This window comes from Neolamprologus brichardi, chromosome 9 (genome assembly GCF_056152115.1).
Source record: "Neolamprologus brichardi isolate AB-2024 chromosome 9, ASM5615211v1, whole genome shotgun sequence".
In the NCBI taxonomy this organism is placed as follows: Eukaryota; Metazoa; Chordata; class Actinopteri; order Cichliformes; family Cichlidae; genus Neolamprologus; species Neolamprologus brichardi.
Window position 1 is genome coordinate 30714895 of NC_142112.1, and position 27973 is coordinate 30742867.

General features: G+C 39.0%; 1 protein-coding gene across 1 annotated transcript; it reads left to right on the plus strand.

Annotated features, from left to right (window-relative positions):
* The first annotated feature begins 6964 nt into the window (after positions 1-6964).
* phex (phosphate regulating endopeptidase homolog, X-linked) lies at positions 6965-27434 on the plus strand. Its single transcript, XM_006799213.2, has 22 exons — positions 6965-7395; positions 11113-11169; positions 11306-11467; positions 12428-12511; positions 12826-13052; positions 14089-14157; positions 15075-15191; positions 15406-15489; positions 16043-16185; positions 17039-17132; positions 17957-18085; positions 18339-18440; positions 21001-21078; positions 21202-21305; positions 21623-21681; positions 21911-21965; positions 23412-23479; positions 23558-23688; positions 23917-23982; positions 24180-24284; positions 25214-25290; positions 25376-27434. The coding sequence occupies exons 1-22, from the start codon at positions 7272-7274 to the stop codon at positions 25476-25478; spliced, it is 2238 nt and encodes a 745-aa protein (XP_006799276.1). The 5' UTR covers positions 6965-7271; the 3' UTR covers positions 25479-27434.
* Positions 27435-27973: the final 539 nt, after the last annotated feature.

Genomic DNA, 27973 nt, shown 5'->3' on the forward strand with positions numbered 1-27973 from the left:
AGGATGTGGTGGGACTGCAGACTGGCATCATGGATGTTCAGCTGACAAATGTGCAGCAGCTGTGAAACGGAACCAAAACGTCTGATGACTGTTTCCATCACCTTGTTGAATCTGTAAGTGTGAAAAGAATATTAAAATAAAATAATTTACATAGTGTGAAATAATCATAAACAGTTTAAGATTTAAGCTCGGAAGGCATGAACAAGTTGCCTTTTTCACTATTATGCTTTTGGCTATGATACGCGTTATCTTAATACAGGGTGTTCGCGTGCAATAAAACATTTCTACATAGTGATGTTTCTTCTTCTCCTTACATAGTTTGGTGGAGCCAGTGTTGTATAGCTCATCAGCAGTGGAATATAAAGTATTCAGATCTTTTACTGTAGTAAAAACAGCCATACCACTGTGGAGGAGTACTCTGCTACAAGTAAAAGCTGTGGTCGCTGTGGTCTGTCAGGGTTGCTAAAGGTCATACGCCTGATCTTTCTCTCAGGAGGCTGCAGAGCAGAGCACCTTTCTAACTTTATACCCGGCATGTTCCCAGCATATTGGCCCATTGTATTCCTCAGATACTGTAACAAAAGCACACAAGCTACACTTTTAGTAACAGCGCCAAACCACAGTGTTTTCACAGAGCCGTGCAGTGATTATGTTTCTTGAGTGCGTGAGCGAGAGGATTGACACATTGTAATTTGGAAGGGTGTTTCCCACAGACTGTAAATACTGATTGGCCTTGAGCTTAGCCACAGAGGTGTGTTTAGTAAGATGAGCAGACACCTCTGTCAGCAGGTTCAACATTGAGGCCACTTTGGAGACTCTTATCACTGAATAATTAGTGCAGTGTATGTCTGTGGGAAGATCGGACCATGTTGAGTCATGAGTCTGAGGACTTTGCGTCTTTTGCGTGTGTACATTCGTTCTCTGATAAGGCAATTGGAAGCTATGCAAACAGATTGCTTATGTGCCCTTGCGTGTGTGCTTCTGTTGCTTATCATGCACTAATGACAGCCTGCAGGGATGCTTGGGTAAACAGACATGGGAGGATGATGAACAGTAGTGAGGGAGAGGCCAGAAAAGAGCCATGTTCTGCCTGTCTGGTTTATAGTGAGAAATTGCCCCTAATTTAATGCTGCAATCTCCCCCATTTACCTATAATAAAGGGCTGCTGTCATATTTTAGTGTTATTATTCTTACATTTGTTTGATAGCACTAAATACAAGTGTGGCTGCGACTAATGGGGATGTAATGGGCCATTAAGTATTTGGCTATAATCCAAATTATTGTACGAGTTGAAAATTTGACCCCATGATGAGACAGAATAAAATGAATGGATCACCAGTGTTTATTACAAATCATTTTCCATGACAAGCTATCATAACATTGTTCTGTTTTTTCCCCACTACAGCTCTATAAATTGTAGGCTTTAACAGAAGAAAGTCATTAAAGTGAGATCAAACTTAAATATCTGTGGAGTGTCTCTGTAACCTATCCTGTGGCTGTTTAAATTCTCCACTAAAAAACACAAAGAACACTAGATGGTTAAACTAGAGGAAAGAATTATAAAATAATGACAGTCTCAAACTGAATAAAACCTCTGGGGACTGAATGAGTAACAACTCCCATGCAAATCTGTTCAGTAGTTGTTCCAATGTTTATGTAAACATGCACACAACATCATGTTGCTGCTAGGTTATTAATGTCACGGTTCTGGGTCAGTTCGACCCAGCTTTTTGAGTTGTTACGTTTTGGTTTATTTTTGAATGATGGATTATTCTTTATGTTTCTCTGGTGCTTTGTTGGGTTTTATGACGAATCTGTGTTTCAGTTATTTTGGTGTGTTTTTGCATTATGGATTGTTTTCTTATTCTCTTGTAGGGCTTGTGGTGGTGATGATGATTATTAGTTTCATGTTTCTGTTTATCCGTGTTTAAGGATTGGTTGTTGCATGTATTGTTTGAGTTGCATGTGTTATATTCTGTCTGCGTCTTTGTTTAGTGGTTTCTTATTTCCTGTTTTATTGTGAAGGTCTGTCTCATGTGAGTGTGTTCAGTTCTTCTGCTCCCCTGTCTCGTTAGTCCAATTTCTCCCAGCTGTGTCTCCCTCCTGTTGCCCATTCCCTGATTACCACCCTGTGTATATTAGCCCTGTGTTTTCCTGTGCTCAGTGTCGCGTCGTACCCTCAGAATTATGCCTGTGTGTTTCAGTTCTCTGTTGCCAGTATTTTTTGTTCAGTTCATGTTTTTTGTTCTCCAGCAATAAAGCTGAGGTTTTGAGCTACAATTCCATGTTTGAGTCCTGCACTTGGATCCACATCTCCACCTGCCCGCACACAGAGCCCTGACAATTAATCCTCTGGGGAACACTGCTATCTGTGCTAAATTTAATGATAATTCATCCTGTAGCTGTGAAACGACAAGCACAAAAACAGCAACACACGAATGATCATTTCATAGTGACACAAGAGGAACGACCCTGCATTGCAATTTTGCAGTGCTTTTTTTTACACAAAATATCTTAATGGTTCATATTGTGGGGTTATCGTGGCTCAAGAGTTGGCAGTTCGTCTTGTAATTGGAAGGTTGCTGGTTTGAGCCCCGGCTCGGACAGTCTCGGTCGTTGTGTCCTTGGGCAAGACACTTCACCCGTTGCCTGCTGGTGGTGGTCAGAGGGCCCGGTGGCGCCAGTGTTCGGCAGCCTCGCCTCTGTCAGTGCGCCCCAGGGCAGCTGTGGCTACGATGTAGCTTGCCATCACCAGTGTGTGAATGGGTGAATGACTGAATGTAGTGTAAAGCGCTTCGGGGTTCTTAAGGACTAAGTAAAGTGCTATACACACCCACAAGATGAACCATTAAGATATTTTGTGTAGACACGTGTTCCCCAGAAGGGATCAGGCCATTTACAGGCTATATTCAAAAAACTCAAAAAAAGATACAATTGCATTATGCTGCTATGACAATTGAAGGGTGCTTTGTAACAGTTAGTTTAGTGATTTAATCCGTTGGGGACCATGAATATCTGAACCAATTCCACAACAATCCAAACAGCAGATGATGACTCTTTGCAGAAAACCCATAAATAATAATTTTATAGTAGCTTTAAAAGAAAGGTAAGACAGGCCCTAGATGAATGTCGGAACTAAAATTCTTGACAGTCTTTTCAAATTAAATTAAAAAAAAAGACAGTTAATGGTGACACTAGAAGAAAAAGAGAGCTGATAATCAGAATCTGTAGACTAAGTGCTCTGGGGAGTATTAATATATCAATCAAATCTCACATTAGTTTATCCAGATTTTTCAACACTTTTAAACAGTATTTGTTGTAACTTAATCCTATGGGCAACACAAATATCTGTATTAGATTTCACATCACTCCTTAACGTAGCTGATAATATTCAAAACAACTCCTCTGTGGACCACAAAGATGGCAAAAATATAGCTTGGTGATTCTCTATATGACATTTTAATTAAGTTAATTTAGATTTTTCTTCATATTAGTTACAAATTTTTTATTTTTTTTTTTTGGGATTGGCTGCTATGTGTAGAGACTTGCATCTAGAAGAACTCTGATTTTCATTTCTTTTCTTTTGACAGTTTAGCATTGTCTTTTTTCACTTTTGGAGGTTGGAATGTCGAGCATGAAGTATCGGTTAGACAAATCAGCTCCACTGCAGTGGTGATGCCTCTGACAGCTTCTACAGTAATTTAAAACATATCTTTTGTCACAAGTGAGTACAGCTCTTTTTAAATGTCCAAATCTTAAGATGTAATTTCTGCTGTCTTACACAGATACACAGATGTCGCCCTATCTGTGAATGGAATTTTCTTTAGGTTTATTTAGGACTCTTGGTTCAGGTTTCACTTCTGGAGCTGGCTGCACATTCTGTTTGTAAGAGTAGATGGAGACTTCAGTAAGTAACCCCGCGAACTACTTCGCCTTGGTGATCACTTGTCCTCAAAATAGACACGCAGTAACGTGTATTTGTTTGTTTTGTATGTGAAAAGTAGAAACTGTACAATGGCAGTTGAAAAATCCTGTTTAATGATAATTTCATAATCTCACAACAACCCTCAAACTAGGAAACATTAAGTCAAAAAGATTTGACCCAAAAGGTTGTTGGACATTTGCAAAAAAACACTACATTTCTTTTACTGTGTGTTTTGAGATGTTGATCTCTTAATTGTTTATTAACTATATTTTTGTTATTCTGTGTTTAGACATGACAGGAAATGTCATGTTTTGTGGACAGGAGTTCGGGAAATCAACGATGACAATCCACTTGTCATCTTCCTTCTTGCTAAGTTAGCGGAAAACTGTTTTCCTTAAAGACAGACTGTTACTGCTGAGTAGCATTAGTGATTTTGTGCTCAGCACTAAGTGTACAAATTGCTGATTGATGTGGACCACAGGATATGCATCTGCTATTAGCACTGATGGTGAAGATAATATTGAGAATAAATTCAGATGACAGAAACTGGCTACTGGCTACTTGTGGGTCTGCTTGTACTGAGAGGTACATCTTTTGGATTTTTGGATATCAGTTTTTTTTACCTGTTGTGTAATTGTTATATCTCTTGTCCACAAAGGACTCTTCCCAGGATATCAGGTAATAGTTGTTTCTATGACCTTTATCTAGGTTTTAGGATTTAGTTAGACTATATTTAAGAGCATGATTAACAGAGGCCAATCCGAACAAGAAGGTATAGCTGCCTCATGACTGTAGTTTGCTATCAGAGACCAGTAAAGTGGTCTGTGGGAAGGACATACCTCTAAAGGGAGGTGGTCGTGGTTCTCTCTACACAACTTGATCTTTGGTAACTGATAAACTACCAATGGGAAGGGTGGTGGCTCGAGTCCAGTAACAGTAAATGGGAAAGAGACACCAAACCCACTGGGAAACACTTTATATTTAAGTGATGTTGCAGGCTTTTAAACCATGTCTGGATTGGTATGTGCTAGCAAACAAATAACACTAGTTTATAGTAATATCTTGTGATATTTTCTACTCTATGAATATATAAACATATCAGGTACCATCAATGAAGATCATCCACAGTGCAGTACTTGAGCAAGAGGGTTTGAGTGCTGTAGTGCTGTCAATAAAGCTTGGGTGGTTAGCAAGCTGTCAGTTCTTTCAAAGATTTCTTCCTGTTAAAAGGGTTATTTTTCCTTCCCACAGTCACCAAGTGCTTGCTTATTTGGGGGGTTTCTTCTTACTATTGTACAGCCTTTACCTTACAATATAAAGTGCCTTGGGGGGACTGTTATTGTGCATTAGTGCTATATGAATTAAACAGAATTTAACAGAAATTAATATTCTGTACAGGTGCAATTCACAGACACAGATACCTGCTAAATGGAAACCTGATAAATATCAGTCTAATAAAATACTAAAATCACACCTAAACCAGTTCTTCTTGGTCAGTTGATTTTACAGAACAAGGCATATTATTTGTCAGATAAGTCTTTTAAGATGTTTAGGAGCTGTCAAAGCAGTCACACAGTTACTGTAGCTTTAACTGTGTGACTGCCTTTCCAGTATCCAAATGGTGCTAAAAGATGTTATAAAGTGGTATACGATCAATATTAGGCCAAACTGCTTTTATTAGCAGGTTGTGAATACTCTTAGATGTTGGAGCCAATGGGATTCCCGTTTGACTTCCTTTTAAGGTCAGCTTCAAGTGGCCATTAGAGGAAGTACAGGGTTTAGTCACTTCTTCACTGCCCTCAGTTTTTAGTTCCAGAGGTTGCTGCTTGGTTGTTAGTGATATACTGTTCTTCACTTTTTTCCTGCTATCGTGACTATTTGGATGATATTATTGTGATCATACCTGCTTAAAAACTGTACAAGCTAATAGGCAAGCATACGTTACAACTGAGAGATAGCCTGCAGCTCTGAAACTGTAATATTTGGTAGTTACGCTAGTTTATTGTTTTCTTATTACCTGCTGTTGAATATCTGTAAATATTTCCTCACAATTAGGTTACACGTTGCTAAGTTATTGATCTTATTTATGCAACTTGAGACTGAAGGATAACTGAAGGTTAATGCATTCTTGATTCAATGGATTCAATGGACTTCAATGGACTTCAATGGATTTTTGTTTAGTTTTTTAATAGCTGGAGCAACAGAACCAGCTCTTGATTGCCAATCTGTAAAGCAACTGAAAAAATTAGAGACTAAAAGCGGAGCAGAGGCAATCAAAACACTATGAGTAGGGTCCCAGTTGAGAATTGAGACAATGAGATATAAACAGGACACAAGTGATTGTTAGTCACAGGGGTGAACAATAGCATCGTGGTCTGTGTTTGATGAATGGGTGTTTTTAGCAGCACAGGAAGTCGTAACTATATAAGGGCTTTGTGGCCGACGCCCCAAACCCTAATGAGCACGTGCAGAAAGAGTTCTTACCACAGTGAAGGGGGTGAAGTTGAAGGCCAATCAGGAGTCTGCGTTGTCACGGTCATCTGCACTTCAAAGAGAGTGAGAAAGTAGACAGAAACAGTGATGTATTTTTACAGACAGCAGCAACACCATCTTCATCATCAGATTAATCTGCAATAATCGGTGTCCTGTGAGGATAATTTGGTTCTAGTTCACTGGCTGTCTGATCTGATAAATGTTTCAAGCAGAGCGCCCTGCTGTTCTGTACATGAGATTAGGCACACACGTTTCACATGTGCGCCATGAAGAAGAAGTGCAGCTGCCAGTGCAGACACATGCACAGATAAGGTCCTGGTTCTGGCCAATGATTTAGTTTTTGTTTTTTGTTTTTGTTTTAATATATGACCTCAGTTCATGTCACTGGGAAGACTGGTCTGTAGTTTTCTGCTGGGAAGGAGGAAAGGCAGAAGGGAGGGTGGGTGCAAGGCAGGGAGGAGTGCTGGAGGAGAGGAGGAGGGATGGAGGGAGGAACAGTGTGAAGAGCCAGAGTGAAGTTTGAGTAGCTGCAGATAGACAGAGAGCAGCAGAGAGAGCAAGACAGATTGGGAAAGTGATCTGAGTTCGGGCTGTTAAATTGAGGGAAATTTTAAATTCTCTGAAATTTTAGAGATGTTTGTAGGACTTTTGGGCATTTAATTTTTGCCCAGATATTAGACTTTTGGGGCCTATTTTTCTATAGTTTGGGATTTTTATTTATTTTTTTGCCTGTATTTAGATGATTAATGTCTACTTCAACTCTCAAGATTTTTAGACTGTAGGAGTAGTGTTTTATCTGTGTGTGTGTTTGTGTGTGTGTGTGTGTGTGTGTGTGTGTGTGATATAGTAAACCATGGAGCTGGAGCATTTAGGCGGCGGGGGGGTTAAACCCGAGAGGGATAGCAGTCGTCTCTACAAGATAGCTCTGGCCATGTGTGTGTTACTCTGCGCCGCTCTGCTTCTTGCTCTCATACTAGGTAAGTCCACCCCAAACACACACATATATTTATATATGCACACATTTTCCTTATCCTACATTATAATTAGTTAGGAATCCATCGTACGGGAATGTATGCATGGTGTCCTCAGATTATAGTACATGCAGACTGTAAATGACACATGACCATGCGAGTGGGAGCAAAGGTCTTTGTGGAGGCCTCGCGGGTAACTTGTGTAGAACTATTTTAGGTTCATGTAAGGTTTCATACACGCCCACTTGCACACGCACAACTTTGTGCTCTCCGTAATGCACAGTGGGACTCAAATCTGGACACTTGTGGAACAGAAAAGAATGTGTTTTTCACAGCTCTTCCTGCAGAGTGTAGTATTTTTAGCAGGGATATGTGTAACGGATTGCAAGTTATTTATTTACATCAATTTAAGCTGGTGCTGTAAAAGATGGTAGGTGCTGGTAGGTGTACTAAACCAGTAATTGGCATGCTTTAGATTAGCTAAAGAAAGAGCGATCTCACACATATCCACATAACACTGCAATAAAGGGGGCAAAAAGGAGTAAGATGAGTTTAAACAAATATATTTAACATCTATCGCTTCCATGGGAATATATAAAATATAATTAAAAAGAGAATAAAGCGTGGGTAAACTCGGGTTGACTTTGAGGGCTGTTATTTTGATGGATTCCCATGGATTAACACAATCCTAGAGCTGGAGAGCTTTTTTGACTGTTCTTTTATTCTAGGAGTAGGTTTAATCCATGTCTGGGGACTGTGTAAGAGCGCTGTATGCACTCTTAGCTGGACTTTTCCAGATGTTTCCTCCTGACTACGTTCACACTGCAGGTCTTAACCTCTTAACCGCTCAATTTCGATTTTTTTGTCTGCTTGTTCACACTACAAATAAAATGTGACAGCAAACGCGCTCTAGTGTGAACCCTCAAAGCGGCCCGCATGCGCAAAAGACGACGTCACACACAACGCGCTCTGTTTAGACCCAGAGCAAACAGTATTGTTTGACTGATGGCCCTTAATATAAAGACTTGTTTCGGATTTTACGTTTCCCAATTTTGCTTTAAGTTATAAAGTTATTTTGTTATTTTCAAATGGCCTAATAATTATCCTTATTGCTGTTTTAGAGAAGGGCGGTGCTTCAAGGATAGTTGGAAATTTCTGTCAGAATCTGCAGATTATACAGTACAAATAAAATGTTAACGTTTCTCCAACGTTGTCTTCCCAACAGTTTCACTGGATGGCCAGGAAGTGTTCGCGATGTCTTCTCGGGCGCTGATAAGTGGCGTCTGTCTTGTGTCAGTGATGTAAAAGACGGATTTAATGACATGACCATTCAAACAGCAGTTGCTTTCTGAAACATCGGATATGTATCGGATTCAGTACCACATACAAAAGTGACCCAGATCGGATTTGAAAATATCGGATTTGTCCATGATCGGATATGGGTCGCATAGGGTCAAAAAAGTCGGATTTGATGCGCTTTCGCCTGCAGTGTGAACGTAGCCTAATTGTCTGTTCTCCGATTCATTATAATTTATTCATTTTTTATTTCTGTTGAAACAATGCAGTCAGTTCCCTCTGCACAGAACATGTGGACCTTCTTTCTCAACAGTAAGATTAGTTACTACTCATAATAAAAATATATCTTTTTAGATGTATTATATTATATGCATTTCTATAATGGTCAAATTCTCAATTTTTGCTCAAAAGAAACAGTTTGGAGAATTAGAGCATGCTCACTCTGATATTTAGAAATATTAGAAGTGGGCAAAAATACTGGGCAGCTGTAGCTCAGGAGGTAAAATGGGTGGCTTACTAATTAGACAGTAAGTGGATTGATCCTCGGATCCTCAAAGTACCTTTCCGCAAGATATTTAACCTCAAGATGCCCCCAATGCACCTACTGGAGTGTGAGTGTGTGACTGTTAAAAGCACTTAGGCATGATGTGTGCCCTACATCAGCCCATTTACCAAATAGCTAGCTTGCTTTTGTCTGGAGTGAACAAATATGTCTATATGCTGTTTGAAAGTTGTGATTTTTACATTGTAGGAAATATTGCAGCATGGCTCCAGAGGAACTTTAAAGAGAGCCTGATTAGCTATATGCTCTTTTTTTTTTCAGTCTTTCTGCTATGCTTATAGTTTGGATTGGCATCACTCATGTGCAACTCTGCCTTCAAGATTTTGAGGAGAACATTTGAGTAGTGTGAGTGGTGCATGGCTGTGAGGATGGCTGTAGCAGGGAGGGGTGCGGGAGTAAGTATTGTTTTTTTTTCGTTATTGAGGGAAGGCAGGATTCTTGTGGTTTCATTGAAGTGTAATTACATAACAGCCCATGTATGCAGTCCCACACACCCACACTAATAGAACCCCCCCGTCCCCATCCATGTGAATGACCAGACACAGGAATGCTGCTTTGATTTTTTTCCAGATATTTTTAATGACTTTAAAGAGTGTGAGTCTTAAATGTGCACTTGTGTATCTGCATGTTTGTGTTGGTGGCTTGTTTGGTATCTCAGTAATGGACATAAGTTTGGTTTTAGCAGTGACACTGGAGCCTCAGTCGCGAGTGTGTGTGTGTGTGTGTGCGTGTGTGCGTGCGTGTTTAAACCCCTGTGTATGGGCTTCTGGGTGAGAGAGCGCCTTGTTGAGTTTGTTCCAGGCCAAGCAGTTCATGCAGGGTTGAAGCTGTTCTGAAAGTGGCCACAACTCTCAACAAGCAGCTCTAACTAGGCAACAAGGCTGGTGGACCTCAGAGGTCAGACATTGCGGCGCAGCACCGTAACGCTCCACTCATCCGTTCACAATGGGGATTTGGTTTCTAAATCTGTCCACGGATCCACATCGCATAACAGCGGTTTCTGCCAGGAGGTTAGAAAGGCAGGTTTTTGCTCACCTTCTATGAAGGGAAGTGAATGGGTAAACCTCCAGTTACAATGCAAGTAGCTTAAACAATGGTGTGCCTATTCTGTTTGTTTTGTGGTGTTTTGATTGCCTTTCGCAAAAGCGAGCGAGTAATGTCACACTTAGTGTGTCTTTCAAGAGTGTGGGCAAGCATGACTGTTTACTCTGTCTGAGCGCTCTCCAGCTGTATCAGCTTTGCTTGTTTATCTCGGTTTGACCCTTTTTCCTAAAGAGTGGATAGTAGAAATGTCCTCGACTACATCCTTCTCCAATAAGTACTGTCATTTTTGGGTAATTATTGCATAATGACTGGTGGGGGGAGTATTCAGAGGCTGAATATATGTAATAATGCTTCAGTATAGTAGTGCAGTGTTCCAAGGTGGAAGTCATGCAGTCAAAGTTTTACAGCCCCCGTAAGGAGGGGTAGACTGTATGTTTATACAGTTGAGAATATAGTAATTTTGTTTCTGTTGAGTTCATTTTCTAGAGCATTTTTTATGATATATATCATTACAACAAAGAGCATGAAAAGTCAAGTTTGCACAATATTTTCAAACTTATACATTTGCTAATAATCCATCCTTGGATTCAGGATATGAGATGAGGCAGAATTTCAAAGAGACATTTATGCATCAAATATACAATAACAATAAATGTCTGAGTCAAAGTTGATTTTTTGATCCTAGAACTGGTTTTGCTCAAGGTGCGGCCTTGTGAAAGTCTCAACTTCCACCAATCTGTTGGAGAACTGAACTTGTTTGACGTTTGTGCGCATGCCTTCAGTTCTCAAACTTCACCAGCAACTCTTTTCCTCTTCCTCAGTGTCTCAAAAATCCAGTCAGGAGGAGTTCTGTCTGACCCCAGAATGCATTGAAGCAGGTGAGAAGAGGCGCTAAACGGTCCATCTTGTACGTTTAGCGGGTTACATATGGACTGTCTTAATTGTGACCTAAGTACCTTATGCTTAAATGTCATTGATGGAGATGTTTTTTGTTTTTTTTTTTTATCTCTGTAGCGGGGTCTATTCTAAGTAAAATGGATCAATCTGTAAACCCCTGCGAGGATTTTTATGCTTTCTCTTGCGGTGGGTGGCTGAAGGAGAACCCAATTCCTGAAGATTCGTCCTCTTACGGCATCTACCCCTGGCTTAGGCAGCAGGTTGACATCCGACTTAAAGGTTTGAGAATAAATTCCTCATCTATGTCCTAATAAGCATTTTGGTTTTCTTACAATGTTTCAGAAGTTTGGAATAATGAAGTATAGATGTAAAATGCATGTACTGAATCTAAATGTATTTCCTTTAAGCTAAATTCTTTGCTGCAGACTGCTCTGAATAGTTTTCAATTTTTTTCTGCTTTTGGGACATTGCTGCAGTTGTCTTTATATGGTCATCTGGTACAAACAGAGCACACCCAAGCTGCTCGGCACACAGGAAGTTAGTCAGTCAGCAAAAAAGTGCTCTTTTAGGGAGAGGTAGCTTAGCAAGACAGGACCTATAATGGCTTATTTCAGACACAAGATAAGCATAAGAACCAGTATAATAATAAATGAAAATATTGGAATTACAAAACAGAAAAGGAATAGTGCTAGATATTCAATTCATATTCATATTTATATAACGCCAAACAACAACATTTGCCTCAAGGTGCTTTATATTGTGCCTTGGAAACAGGTGACCCCCTGTGAGCAAGCACTTGGTGAAAGTGAGAGGGAAAAACAGCCTTTTAACAGGTAGAAACATCTGGCAGAAGTAGACAATGATGCAACCTTTTTCCTTAATAGGAATTTCATTAAAGGTCATGAACAAGGTTAAGTGTTTCCATTCACTGGACTCTCACTTTCAGAGTATGCTACTGAAATAGCATAGTGCTCCAACAACACTGCAAAGCTCACATCAAATTTAAGAAAGGAGATTAAAAATTCTAAATCAATACAGCAAGCATGTCATCATTTTAATCCATACATTCTTTTTTCAATTCTACATTAAACATCAGCCATTATGCATCCTGACTGTATGGCTAAGTGTGTTATCCTAGTGATGGTTAATGTATCCTTGAGCGGTTAGCCTCTAGCAGAGATGATGACTGGGCATTAGAGGTTTCTTTGAATGATGACACAGACTTTTTTGCTCCATCAGAATTACTGCAAGCTCCTTCTGACCCTGACGAACTTGAAGCAGTGACCAAAGCTAAGACCCTGTACCGCTCCTGTTTGAATGAAAGTAAGTCACGACACAGATGTTTGCTCTGTGGATTTGTTGGGATTTTGTTTATATGAGACCCTCAAAATTCAAACCCTACAATTAAATGTCCTTACAAAGTCAATCATTTACACAAAGACACATTGACTCTGAAAACAAATAAGGTAGGATGAGCTTTTATTGATCCACACGACAGATCTGGGGTAATGGAAAAGCAATAAGAAACATGGGTGCAGCACAAAGCTAGAAAAAAAATAGCCACATGAGCTGTAAAAATAGTACAAAGAAAATCAATAAAGTTGTGTATACCATTTGTTGTGTGTCTGTGTACAAAGCTCTATTGGAGGAGCTGGATGCCAGACCAATGCTGAAAACACTTAAACAGCCAGAGTTTCGGTGGCCTGTTGTGGGTGATGGGCGCGGTGGAGAATATCAGTGGTCAGAGAGTCAGTGGAGCCTCTTGAAGACGCTGGCAGCGATGAGGAATCAGCACAGTAAGAGCGTCCTGATTCGCCTGTACGTCTCCCCTGATGACAAAAACTCCTCTCACTACATTATCAAGGTCAGACATTTTTCCTTCATAGCCCATCACATAACTCCACTGTAAAGCACACTTTTATAGTATTGCACTTGCATTGTTGGATTCAAGAACTTGGAGAAATAGTAAGTCCATTTCATCTCACTATCAAATTACATTAATCCCATTTTTTAGTTGCTTGTACTGAAGTACAAAATCCACAATCCCATACACTGTATATAAAAGATGGACATCTAAAAAAGAAAGAAAGAAAAGAAATCGAACGAGGCAAAAAGAAGCCTTCTTTATAGAATCCATGAGTTAAGGACAACATGACTCTGTTTATCTGTGAAGTCATAAACTCATCTATTCCCAATTATACTCTATGATCACAGTTGGTACTAAAGTTATACAGATGTTTATTTTTTAAGTTATAGTCCTGTTTAGTCCTTGTGGTTGGAAAGTGTCTACTATGTGTCAGTTTCTCAGTTAGATCCACCCTGCAAAGTTGGCAACGGCCAAAACAATTTCTGTAAACCAGTTTGTAAGGTCAGTGCTATAGCCATCTTTTATATACAGCATTTGGTTCCAATTTTGTAGAAGGACTGAAAGTTTAGGTTTAGAAATTTTCATTGTTAAAAAACTGTGGGACCAGACAGGATAAGTACCTTTTCAACAAAGAAAATTGCTGTTATACATTTTTGTTTACTTCATTTTTGTAATAATCAATGATCGTGTGCTCAATCAAAAGGCACAAAAACAGTTCAAATGGGCCAATCATTCTTATTTTATTTTATAAGAATGATGTGTACATGCACAGGCTATTCTTATTAAAAGAAATCACCCTGTGCCAAATTATGACTTTGAAAAGTGAATAAGAGCAATATTTTTGAACATACAACCAGAATTTAAAAGCTAATCGGTCATGCGAACAGATCAAAGTTTCAAAGCCAGGTGAGTTATTATGTATCCAGCTTAACTTCACTAGAATATAATGTATCTGAAACCTTTTGGAACTGTTTTGAAAGACAGCAGCGTAAAAAGCAGCAGAGGCTAACCAGCGCTTTCTGTCTTTATGTAGCTCGATCAGGCATCCTTGTCTCTGCCTTCCAGGGAAGATTACATCACCAACACCTCCTCTGCTCAGGCGGTGAGTTTCCGCTTTGCCTTCATGCATCTTACCTTTTAATCAAAACTCTCCGTCCTGGATGAATGGTAGCAAAAAAGACTTTTCCTGTAAAAAAAGTGTTTCTATTCAGACTCAATACGTCCCCCTCTGTGTTTTCCTGTAAAAAAAAAGATTTCTTCCTCACCTCAGTCACAGAGTTCTCACTCAAAAGGGATTGTAAAGACCTCATAAAGCACCTTTAGAAGCTATAAATTTAAATGGAATTGAAGATATCAAATAAGGCTTTTTATAATCTGTATAACTGTGAATTCCTTCTTATAACTTCAAATCTAAACATTTACGAGTGAAGACCTGTTGAAGCCGTTGAATTTAGAGTAATTCAAGATATTCATGCAAAACTTAAAATAGCAGAAATGTAATTTAAGGATAACAAGATGTTTTTGAATAAAACCGCTCTTGTATCACTTTCTTATTTTTAATTGTTTCTTTTTTGTACTGATCTGGCTTTAAATATTTCTGAACCACTGATAAATGGATACATTTGCATTTATATATATTAGCATATAATGCAAAAAACCTCTTTTGAGCCTAAACATTCTTATTAATAGTTTATCTGATCTGCTAACTTTAACACACTAATATTTAAACTTTCTAATGCTTTATAAACATCATCAGAGAGCAACACAGATTGGATTCCCTTTTTCAGTCACCATGAAGCTATTTGTGAACATAAATGTCTCTTTAAACCACTGAAGATTTTTCTGCTGCTGTTTGTCTCTCCCTCAAAAAAGGTAATAATAAAAAAAATACATTTCGCTGAATACTGATACAGTAGCACAAGGGTATGTGAGTGCAGATGCAGGCGCTTGATTGATGTCTGATGATGCCTGATAGCTCAGAGCAATGGAAGAATGAAGTCTCTCTGTCTCTTTCTCCAGTATCGTGCGGCGCTGCTCAGTTTGATGGTGGATGTGGCCGTCATGCTGGGCGCCCCAGAGAAAGACGCTCTGACCCAGATGGAAAAGGCTCTCGCCTTTGAGACCAAAGTGGCTCATGTAAGGACGTCATGTCAGATAAATATAATCCCGCTTAATGTATGAAAATTATTAAATAGGTCTCTGTAGCTCCAAAGCTAATTAAAACTCTACATTATTCTCTGTGAAATATGGCTGCTGATTCATCAGCTTCGCCAACAGTATAACAGGAAATCGTTTTTTGGACAAATTTAGGATCAGTCATGCTGATGACAATTGCTCTCTGTGTCTGCAGATCCTGATTCCCTATGAAAACCGCACCAGCGAGAGCATGTACCACAAATACACGCTCTCTCGCCTGCAGCGCTCAATACCTCAGGTACTTTAAAAGAATGCAGAAAAACCGCCAGAGAGAAATCAACCTTAGCATCAGTTAAAACCGGTTTGAAACCAAGTTGTACACGATTTCCTTGTCCTGTTTTTCCTGAGAAGTCTTCCTACCAAGCAGGGCTTTCTTCAATAGTACCAAACATTTCTGTTTTTTTGTGGACTGTTTTGTTTCCAAGGTCAGAAGAAAGATCAGTACAGCTCTTATGGTGAATTTGTTGCTACTGAGAGCAGAAACTCAATCAGCAAGTCAGGGAAACTGCTTTTATTGGATTTGTCTGAAATGTAACTACAAGCTTCATGACATGTTTAACCTCTATACGAACCAAATTGGAAATGAGGACTGCTGATATTTTGTATTTACCTGTGCACAAAAATGTAGTTCACAAAAGTTGAAATTGAACTTTGAAATTGAAAAAATACAATGCGTGCAGGTGTTGCGATGCCCAGCAACTGAAGTAGCTGGCTTGGTGAATATACTACATATTTCTATATGTTGTTAAAGACCTTTCGTGCTCTTTCTCCCTCTCTCTCTATCGCTGTAGTTCGATTGGCTTAATTTCGTAAAAACCGTGGTGGAGTCTAAAGGTGACCCGGATCGATCCATCTCCTCCTCTGAGCCTGTCATCGTCAGAGTTCCACAGTACTTCAAGGAACTTATGAAGCTCATCGAGGCCACCGATCCCCGGTACAGACTCCCTTTCTATCGTGGTGCCTTGTTGACACAATAGCTTAAAGACACTCTTCATACACACCCTATTAATAAATACAATTGTTGGTCCCAATGCGAGCTAAACAATGTAGAAAACTGCCTCGGGTAGTTTACGTGCATCAGCAAAGCAGATGCAAAATCTGCAAGCAATAGGCAATAAAAGGATGCAAAAGCTACACAGAGTTCCACAGTACTTCAAGGAACTTATGAAGCTCACCGAGGCCACCGATCCCCGGTACAGACTCCCTTTCTATCGTGGTGCCTTGTTGACACGATGCATTCCAGAGCCAACTTCTCTATCCATCACAGCACATAATAATAATAGCTTAAAGACACTCTTCATACACACCCTATTAATAAATACAATTGTTTGGTCCCAACGCGAGCTAAACAGTGTAGTTTACGTGCATCAGCAACGCAGACGCAAAATCTGCAAGCAATAGGCAATAAAAGGGTGTGAAAGCTACACAGCCTCAAAGTTCAGATGCTTGGCTTAATGGCAGGATGGCTTTAAAGAAAGAGCAGCTAAAACAGTGAGGGGCGCAGTAGGCCCAGTAAAAGAAAAAGAATTATTATGTAGTGTATGTCAGGCAAAGCTACTCTCGTAGTGTCAAAAAATTGAAGAATTGGCACCTGAGATAAACATTCAAGTCCCCTTTAAACTCAACCCAGTCCTCATAAGGGACAGATATAATGTACACACACAGGCACAGACATGAGCCCACACTGGGGCTGGAGGGCACCTGTCGCTCATTACAAGTATTTTACAGTGTGTAATGAGATTACATGTAGGAATTGAATTAATGTCCCTGTGTCTCTCGCTCTCCAGGACGGTAGCGAACTACGTCCAGTGGAGGACAGTCTTTTCCCGGATAACCGCTCTGAGCCGTCGTTTCCTCTACAGATACCTCGACTACGCTCGGGTCGGTACACAAATCGATGTCCATATATGATCACTTTTGAATGTTTTGAAAACAACTGTATTTTAGAGAATCTTAAGAAATGCAATATTTTGAATGTTAGCATTTAACGTGCTAACCGAGGCCTGTTAAATCTCAGATGTAGCTCTTGGGTTTTTCAGTTTCTCAGAGCAAAAGTCTGACCTCGGGTCAACTTATTAGGACATTCACTCCTTGGAAGTCTGGCTATCTTGAATGTCTTCCAATTGTGAATAATCTTTCTCACTGCAGAATGATAGACTTTAAATTGTTTGAAAATAACCTTATAACCCTTCCCAGATTGGCTGGCACCAACAGTTGCTTCTCTGAGATCATTTCTGATGTACTTGCTTCTTGGCATTGTGCTAACACACTAAAATCTTCCAGACCTGCAAAACTGCCAAAAATCTCTGCTTTTATAAAGGTGCTCAAACTTGCTGATGATTAGTTAATTGGGTGCATTTCATTAGCGGCAGCTGCTCATAATTCTCTTAATGTACACTTTTTTTCTTTTTTAAATGTTTTAAACCTAAACCTTTCAAAATAACTACACTTGAAGGTTTCTCAGCTTTTCTCAATCTCTGTTTTTAGGTCCCAAAATTCTTGTCACAGTACTTAGTGAGTTGGGGAAAGATTTTCTAATTTTACCAGCTGGTAGCTTCAAATGTTTTAAACAAATCATCCCCCCTCCCCGACTAAAGCGACTCAGCGTGAGGTCTTAAACACTCTCGTTAATGGAAACTTGTTAATGGAAGTTGTTTTTTTGGAGCGTTGTCACCTTGAATTTCCGTCTCTCTCGCCCCCATTAGGTAACCACGGGAACCACCTCTCTGACCCCGCGCTGGGATAAGTGTGTTAACTACGTGGAGAACTCACTTGTTTATGCCACCGGCCGCCTTTTTGTCAACACACACTTCCAGGAGGACAAGAAACACCTGGTGTGTGTTTTCCCATCATATCCTAAATCCTGGCTCAGCTATTTGAGTTTTCTGTAGCTGTGTAACAGATGAGTGCTGAGCTGTTATGTCTGCATCACTGTAGGTGTGTGTGTCTGTGTTTAGATGGCAATGATGCTGGGCCTTTTTGCATTTTTATAAACAGCCTCACTTTGCTATAAGTGAGAACGTTCTTGGTTCGCATCTGAAAATCGGAACATTTAAACTTCTGTTTCGTACTTGATTTGTTTCTCAGATGGAGGAGCTGATCGACGGCATCCGCTGGGCGTTCATCGACATGCTGGAGAAGGAGAATGACTGGATGGATGATTTAACCAAGAAGCGAGCTGTGGAAAAGGCACAGTTTATTCCATCTTTTCTAATCTAAACTGTAATATTAAAAAAATATTTGGATTGGTGATGTGAATTTCAAACAGTTTAATCCAAAACTGGCCCAAAAAATTGAATGAAATACAGCAGTGCATTAAATAGTGAAAACAACCCACTTTCTGAACAGCTGTGTTAGTCACATCTAACCGTTAAAACAAAGTCTGACCTTACTGTAGTTGCAGCAGCTGCAAACAGCTGCCAAGCTAGAACAGATACTATTGTTCTATCGGTTCGGGAAATCTGTTAGTATTTACTGGCACCACTAAAGAATATTTATATGCAAAAAAGAAGAAGTCCATTACTCAACAACCCAACAACAGTGTCTCTTACATGATCCACCATAATCCTTATTTATCTTATAGTCAGCCTTGGTGAGGTTCTTAGGCATAGGTCATACGGGCCAGAGACCCATGGACAATCCCCTGGCAACCACCTGTCACCATAGAAAAATGACTATTCCCTGAGCAGTTGGCAAGTGGTTGAAGGAGGTGGTTGATAGTCACTAGCAGAGATGGGCAGTAACGCGTTACTTGTAATGCGTTACTGTAATCCGATTACTTTTTTCAAGTAACGAGTAAAGAAAGGGATTACTATTGCAAAAACGGTAATTAGATTACTGTTACTTTCTCGTAGGAACGCTGCGTTACTGTGTTACTAAAACCGTGATTTTTTTTGCGAGAATGTCTCATGACAGTGATGTAAGCGAGTGCGACGTTCGTCACAACAGCTGTGTGCAGATTAACAATGGATAATATATCGAGTGTGGGAGAGAGTATGAGCGTGCAGCGTTTAAAGCGTGGAAGTACTGACCTTACTTTGAGTTTGATTCCATAAAAAGTGACAAAAACATTAGTGTCCGTTGTGCGTGGGAAGAAAACTTCTTTTTACAGCAAAAAGACCCCCTAAACTTCCAAGCAAGCACCGAGTGCGCTACCACGTAATGGGAAACTCACAGAGAAACTCGCGGATTCTTCCACTGACTGCTGCGGCACACCTGTACCAGGGTAAACCTCCGCCTACCCCACTCCTGCTATACAGGTGAAAATAGAGCAAAAGGACCGCTAGACAAAGGGCTTTATTTATTTTCTGCTGTGTTTTACTTGCATCTATTTGAAAGAGTGAGTCTAAACACACACAAAAAAAAAAATGTGCTGGAATGTGTAGAAAATAGGTTTAAATATTAAACAAATTTCTTCCAGTCAGAGAATGTTGCATATAATTCAATTTTTGCTTGATGCATAAAGTAAAACGATTAAAACTAATAAAACAAGTTTTAAAAAGGGACTTTTCCATTTCATTACATTTTGTATGATGGATTATGCAGAAAAAGTAGAATTGGGCTGAAAGATCTATCGCTTTATCACCTATTCAGGTTGTAAATCGTGTTTTTAAAAAGTAACTAAGTAATTAATTACTTTTGAAAATAAGTAATCAGTATAGTAACGGGATTACTTTTTGGGGAAGTAATCAGTAATTAGTTAGTGATTACTTTTTTCAAGTAACTTGACCAACACTGGTCACTAGGTGAAACTTGTCACAAAGAGATATATGATGCTCAATATTTTTTATTTTTACCACTTAACGAGCAGTTGGTAAGTCTTTGCGGATAAGTCAGCATCTTCCCTACAGGCAACAGCATTGATCTGTTAGTGCCCAAAGCAGTCACAAGGATGTTTTTGGTGCTGCACACTCTTTGTGACTGATTTCACCTTGCGACTCAAACTACTCACCAGTCAGTCAAGGAATACAAATTTCCCCTAGTGACCACTGCTTTCCGGGGGGGTTGCTTCCTGTTTAAAAGCCTGTGTTAGTGATGCTTTAATCCTTCCTTTTATCTCTTCCCTCTTAGAAGCCACGTCTCCTTTTATTAACTTTTAACTTTGTTCTACTTGACTGGAACCACAGCCCCGAACCACAGTTTGGTTCGGGGCCTTTTATGCTGTGACCATAAAAGTATATCTTCTCTTGCTGACATCAAACTGAGTGAAAAAAGAGTGTTTAGAGCAGCGCGACACCTGAGCTTTTGGCTGTCACATTCTCATTGATTGCAATTTTCATGTGTTCTCACTGGAACTGCAATGATTGAGAGAAAATACATTATCATAGGTTTTCATAAAGTCAGACTCAAATGTGTCCAGGATCTTATTGCTAACACAATTGTTTTCAGCTCCACTCACTCTTAAAATGTTTTTGATGCCTTTCTGCTTGAACCGAGCTACTTATCATTCACCAGCTTTGCTCAAGCTACAATACTGAAACCATTTAAAGAAATTGGGTCCACTTTATGGCAAGCATATAGACCTTCCTAATTAAAAAGGATTTTGCTGTAGGGACCCGGCAATGTTTCTGTGAAGACACTTTAGCCTAGGACTCTCACAGTGCTCTCTTTTTATTACTTTAATATCATTTAAACTTACTCATTCAAACTTATATTTGCACTCTCTGCCAATTAAGTTTGACTGAGAGTCTGACACACCTTTTTATGTTTAATTTAGATTTTATTTAAATTCTCTTATCTCTCTCTAAAGGCACATGCAGTCCTGGCTAAGGTTGGCTACCCAGAATTTATTTTGAATGACACCTACCTCAATGAAGATTTGAAGCAGGTCTGTTTACATTAGCACAGCACCAGCATCATGTTCCTGCAATGCTTTTTTCCCTTTTCATTTTGAAGATGGAGGAATGTTGCTATTTAGAAGTAATGTGTAATGTGTTTGTGTCTGCTTCAGCTAGAGTTAAAAGAGAATGACTACTATGGTAACGTGATGCAGACACTGAAGTTCATCGCTAAATCCGATCTCTCCTGGCTACGAAAGAGCGTCCCACGCACAGAGTGAGTGGCAAGTGTGAATACTTAATTAGGCACTGTGACATCATCCGTTTGATAAGGAGATACATGTTGACAGTAGGTCCGTCCTAAAGCATATGCAGCTTCACTGCTTTTTGACTCTAATGGGCATTATAATATATAAAATAGACATTGTGATGTATTAAATGAGACTTGAAATTAGGGATACAGCAACAGGAGTCGCCCCCTGTTGGCCACTGGAAAGAAGGAGGCACTTCCTTTCTTGCCTTTCTTGAAGCTCCAGCGATCGTGGGCTATGGTTTTATGTCCTTATTAATGCCTAATGTGTGTTTGTGTTTCAGGTGGTTTACAAACCCAACAACCGTGAACGCCTTCTATAGTTCATCCACAAATCAAATCAGTAAGATATACATTCGTTACATTTTGTTTTTTTAATCACTCAGTTAAGTCCTGACCAGACAGAGTAAAGCACCAATTCGGGGTCAAGATTTTGTGGGATTTCCATTTTTTATTATTTGTATCAGCAAACATAAGATTGAAAAGCCTTGACCTTATGCAGTAAAATATCCTGTTTGGAAAGAACTAAAGATACACAAAAAGAAAAAAATATTTTTGGTCTTCTTGTTTAGGATTTCCTGCTGGAGAGCTTCAAAAACCCTTTTTCTGGGGAAAAGAGTATCCAAGGTGAGTCATCCCACCCAAGAGCTGACTTTATTTTAAAGAAAAACCTTCTTTTAGAGAACCACAGCCTGGGCAGCATTATTGTTCTCAACAGATCTATAAACTGTCCTATATTAAACATTGGCTTGACAGCTTGATTTTATTTTGTAAAGCAATTTCCCACAGCACCGCAGCACAGTAACATTTGTCCATGCTTCTGTTTTTTTACCATATCTGAGACTGGATGACAAGCTATGTAACAGCCTGCTCAACTGGAATGGTGCTGGCTTCCAAAGCTTCTATTGCTTTCTTTTTATTGTGTTCTTTCCTCTTCCTGATGTTGTGTTCTCTGAGTGATACTTTACATCATTAAACTAAAAGTTACTGAATGAGGAAAGTAGCTCATTAACTGCCTGCTAGCTGTCAGTTTTAATGCTCTTTAGCTTGGCCGCTAATAGAAAAATAACTGCACACAGTTTATGTATGATAGGATCCAGTGGTGTGTGACGATTTTTACAAAAACTCAAGCAGAGACAATGACAAACAAAAAGAAATTATCTTCCACTGTTTAACAGGACAAATTGTTGTTTCAGACTATGAAACAATCGTTTCATGATTTAGTGTTGCATGTTATGCATCTTGCAGCACTCTGTGTGGTCATCTTCCCCTTTGTGCACTTCTTGGAGGCTGAAGAATTATTAAATGTTATTACTTTTATAGTTATCATAAAAAAAATATTTGCCCTTAGGTGACAATGATCTGTGCCGGAGGAACATTTAAGAACATTTAGTAGAAGTAATAACACACTTTGATTGGTAAAAATCAATATTACTGCTGTTTATGTTTGAGGTTGGTTTAAATATTTAAATATATTCTACTTGGTACTCAATTATATACTTGTGATTGTTCTAAGGACCATTATAGCTAAATTAAAAGGCCTGTGCACTGTCAATATCTACAGGAAGATTCAAATTATTAATGAAGAAATAAGGTAGCGTATTAAAAACAGCTGTCTAAAGATGATACACTCAGTATAGACAGCTCTTATGCATGCTAATCTGAAAGTACTGGTGAAGTCTGTAACTGTTAACTGTGTTCAGAGCCTTGAACGCAGAGCCAGCAGCAACTTGTTTAGCATTGCTAGTCTCCCTCAGTCTCCCATCAAAAACCAGAGGTTTATCCACAATGCACATTCCAATGGAATCATAGTCAAGCAGAGTCAAATGTGCTTCCAAAGACAGAGGCTGCAGCCTCAAGATGTCAATCATTTAAAGAATGGATACAGTGAAATCAGAATAATTATGACAGAATTCTGTTTGAGATGTCTGTGTTTAGACTTCATTGAACAGGCACTGCTTGCATACCTCCCCTGATCGAGCACCACTGATAGAATCGAATCCTCTCTTGAAATTCCACAAGACGTTGACTTGTGCCACACTAAAATCTGTGTTGTTTTCCTTCGATTTACAGATCTTTAAGTTACGGTGCCATCGGGGTAATAGTTGGACATGAGCTAACGCACGGCTTTGACAATAACGGTAAATAATGTTTGCTAATAATGATTTCAAAATATAACATTTGCGACTGAATAATAATGAATTATGTGGTCTGAACAGGTCGCAAGTATGACAAAAATGGCAATCTTGAACAGTGGTGGAGCAACTCGTCCATAGAGGCCTTCAATGAGAAGACCCAGTGTATGATTAACCAGTATAATGGTTATCACTGGAAGGAGGCGGGCCTAAATGTAAGGAAACAGTCTGAATATGCAAAAATTTATAAAAAAAAAAGAAGAAGAAAAAACTGCAGATGTAGAATGAATTTAAACCACTTTTCTAAGAAACTGTCTAAAAAATGCCTGTGTATAATTGGATAATTATCAAAGTCAAGAAATAACTGAAGACTGTTGTTCAGTTCAGACGTTTCTGATGCATTACTGCCTTTGTTACTCTTTTGTAAATGTTTTGCCCTGCAGGTGCGGGGTAAGAGGACCCTGGCAGAAAACATAGCAGACAATGGAGGATTAAGGGAAGGATTCAGGGTATGAGCTATGATTTAAGAAATGGTTTTCTACAGGAGCTGTCTACTTTGGACATTGTGAGCTATTGTTTAAAAAAAAGGAGCAATTTCCTAATCCTAAATGAATTTGTTCCCTTAGCAAAAATGATGAAGAAGAATTAACAACGTCATGTAAAGCAATCCAGATGAGAGAATGTTTATTTCACTGTTCTTGTGTAGGCGTACAGGCGGTGGGTGGATGAGAGAAGAGGTGGTGTGGAGGAGCCTCTGCTGCCTGGAGTTGCACTGAACAACAACCAACTGTTCTTCTTGAGCTATGCACATGTAAAGACACTTTTGCACACTATTTTTCACTACGATCTAAATGCAGTTTTTCTGCCAGTGTGTGTTAGATCTGAAGACCTTCAGTTGATTTGCAGGTCTGCATAGTAAAGTGATGATAGACAGGCAATATTCGGGCATTTTCCTATGGGAAATGTAATGTTTGGGCACTTTAACATAATGGTTGAATATAAACCAAACCATATAAACCATTAAAGTGTATTACATAAAAATAGTATATACATTAAAATTATACTTCAGTAAAATACTTGAGTAAATGTACTCAGTAACCTTCTACAGCTGGTTCTATCCATGCTGGAGAATCCAATTGTATTTCCCATGGCCCCCTTGTGGACACATCCCTGATGTGTTTCATTTCTTAACTACAGTTTTATGCAAATTTAAAGAGTCGGTTGTTGTAATTCCTAAAAGTGTCAGTAGGAGGCAATGCTGCTCCTCTCACGCTGTCATTTACTGAAACAAATGTAAAATATAGTTGAACATATCTATTTCTAAAGCTATCAAAACCATAGAGATGAGAAAGGTTTGAAAATCTATCACAGATGCTGTGTTCCACATCTTGGGTACTGCTCTTGTTGAGCTGTTAGAGTTATTTGTTCCCCTTTCATGCTGTCTAGCCAAACAGGATGTCATCGTGTTTTACTGTTTTCATGTGTGGAAAATGTCTGGCTACTCAGAATTATTGCATTTATAGAAGCATGCATGTGTGATTTTGCATTCAAATGCATTCCTGTCTGTGGAAATAATGAAATGGAATGGCCTCAAATGGAATGCTAGACAGAAGTTTTCCTTTCGGATTTTTATTGTAATATTGCATGCAGTGGCGCATGTTAAGTCAGAAACTTCTGAATACGCATACGTAATTTTGAGTATCTAGCAAAGCATTTAATCGGTGTGTTTGTAATGCGCAGGTGAGATGTAACACATACAGACCAGAAGCGGCCAGGGAGCAGATCCAAAGTGGAGCTCACAGTCCACCAAAATACAGGTGAAGCCCGCACGCAGACACACACATGGACACACATAGCAAGAACCCCTCCAACCTGACCTTTATCGTCACTCATGTCCTGCAGAGTTATTGGAGCGATGAGTAACTACGAGGAATTTCGGAAAGCATTCAAGTGTTCCGAGTCGTCGATTATGAACAGAGGAGCACAATCCTGCCGGGTGTGGTAACCTTCGACCTCAGCGTGATACCCCCGAAAAGGCTGATAATGCTGGATTTATCCAACATAGTTTACATGATAAGGGAACAACATTAAAATGAAGTAGAGTTGTTCTCACTGAAACACCCTAACACATACACAGCGTTTGGGTAAGTGTGGATCTTTGACCTGAAGCCCCTTTCAATTGGCTAACAAGAAAAATGTAACTTTTTACAGTCATCTTTCTTCCTTATGTCACATAAATTAAGGTTGAAGATTCTTATAAAGGACCACAGTTACAGGGTTGGAGACAAACATGTTTTTGTGACATTACAACAACACAGCTATATGTGCTGTACATGCAGCTAAATAAAAGCACTGCATTTACATGAACTGCATTTCTTCTGAGAATTTATGTAATGTAAATGTACAATGATGAGAACTTTTCTACTGATTACAAAAATATATTCCAGGTTGTTTTTTGTGACTGTAGGATACAGATATATCAGCTCAGCTCGCATTTATTTGTCAGCAGCCCAAATTCTGAACACTGTACACCAAAGATTAGTTCTTTAAGTAAAGTTACTTAATATTATTTTATTTTGAAAACCAGTATTATAGAATCTTAAGTGATCTTAATGTAACATCTAGCAAACTAGATCAGGTACTTTGTCTGTGAGTTGGAATTTGAGTGTGTGTGAGTGTGTGTGCGGGCCCAGATTTTCCTTTGACAGTCTTGCCTTCTGTTTTGCTTTGTTTCAATCTTGTGTCAGACATTTATATTCATTGCGCTGCAGTTCAGCCCGAGGCAAATGAACATACAGAATTACAAGCACTCAAACTGCAGCATGCGCTCTCATTTGTCTTCGTGTCTCCGTCAGTGGACTGTACCGCTGAGGTGCATTCACACCACAAAATGATGTTTCTTGGGAATAACAGGAATACTGTATGATGCATAGTTTAAAATTTTTGTCAGAAAATGGGAAAGAAGTATCTGTTGTAATAATTTGGCTGTGATTTGTTGACTTGGTATCAGCCTGCTGGTCTTTTTCTTTATTTAGCATTTTGTTTTTAATAAAGAAATCTGTAGTGAAATTACACTTATCTTTTTAGAATTAAATCTACTGATTAAAATCATGAAACAAATATTAATTATTTGAGTTTTTAAAATTTCTGTAAAACTTTTTTTAGTGTTACTGCCAAACAGTAGTGCTAATGTTTGATTCTGTGCCAATTATACAGCTGTTGAGACCTGTTGGTAATCCTCCCTGCCAACAACTGGTTAGTAGGGAAAAACTGGTATTTCTGATCTGGAGAACAGTTGATGGCGGTCTCTACACTGTAAAAAAATGTAAATCAAGAACAAACAAACAAACAAACAAAACAAAGAATGTGCTGTTAATTTTCTGCCAGTACATTGTCTGTTTTTTCTTTGTTTATTTGTTTGTTTATGTAAACTACAAATGGTAAAAAAGAATGACTAAATTCCTAATAAATTCTCTTACTTTAAAATAGTACATTGTGCTGTATTTTTACAGATTTTTTTTTTTACAGTGTCTATTAAATTGGTTAGAAAGGGAGTGCTACACACAAAAAACCCCTGTTTTTTCATAGGGTCAGGACTAAAAGAAAAAATTATGATACTTAATTCAAAATAATATAAAACTGGATTAACTTGTAAATAACATAAATTTGAAATTTGTGATCAATGGGCAAGCCCTAGTCCTGTAACTTTACTGTCAGTATTTTAGTAGTACGATATCCACTGTAGAAATGATTAGATTGAAACCAGTGTATATCATTACAGGTCTTTGTCTTCCTTTTTTCATTATTATTATTATGTCTTCTGTTTTTCTTCGAATGTTTTTGTAAGTTAATATGTGACAAACTTTTCATTGTAATTATAAATTTGTATGCCGTCATAATGGTCCACTGATTCTGGTCTTCAGTTTTGTTTTGTTTTTTAGGTTCCAATAAAACTTCTGAGACATTACACTGTACCACCAATTTTGCCGTGATTGATAAGAAGAGACAAAAAAATATGTGTGCGAACAAGAAAGACAGCTAGAGTGATGTAGTGAGCAGTGGGTGGAGGGTGCTGATGGATGGTGGACAAAAGACATAAAGAGATTGAAAGCATGTCCATTTATTGATTTTCCTCCGGACTCGCTATTACACACACTTACACCACATCACATCCCATTCATTTATGTCAACAGTTCCCATGGCAACTTGTTCTGTGTTACAGGAGGTGCTGTGTAGTCTTGCGGTGTCCAGCAGGGGGTAACATTAATGACTTGTATCTGTGGCAACACCAGCGGCAGTCCCATCAATTCACACCAATTAGAAAAACAGTCCACTGCTCCAGTCTGTCTCTTAGTGTGTGTGTATGTATGTGCATGTGTGTGTGTGCTGGGAGGTGTTTAGGTGATTAAGAGACAAAAGGGGGAAGTAAGTGAGATGCTTTTACGAGCAATATAATGCATCAAGCACCTGGCAGGCATTCTTGTCTTCTAACTGTTAATG

Bases quoted from the DNA above. Each gene is read 5' to 3' on its own strand.
- phex (XM_006799213.2), top strand. From the start codon at position 7,272: ATGGAGCTGGAGCATTTAGGCGGCGGGGGGGTTAAACCCGAGAGGGAT. The intron at 15,192-15,405 runs GTAAGGACGTCA...CTGTGTCTGCAG, and splicing joins TTGAGACCAAAGTGGCTCAT to ATCCTGATTCCCTATGAAAA. The intron at 15,490-16,042 runs GTACTTTAAAAG...CTATCGCTGTAG, and splicing joins TGCAGCGCTCAATACCTCAG to TTCGATTGGCTTAATTTCGT.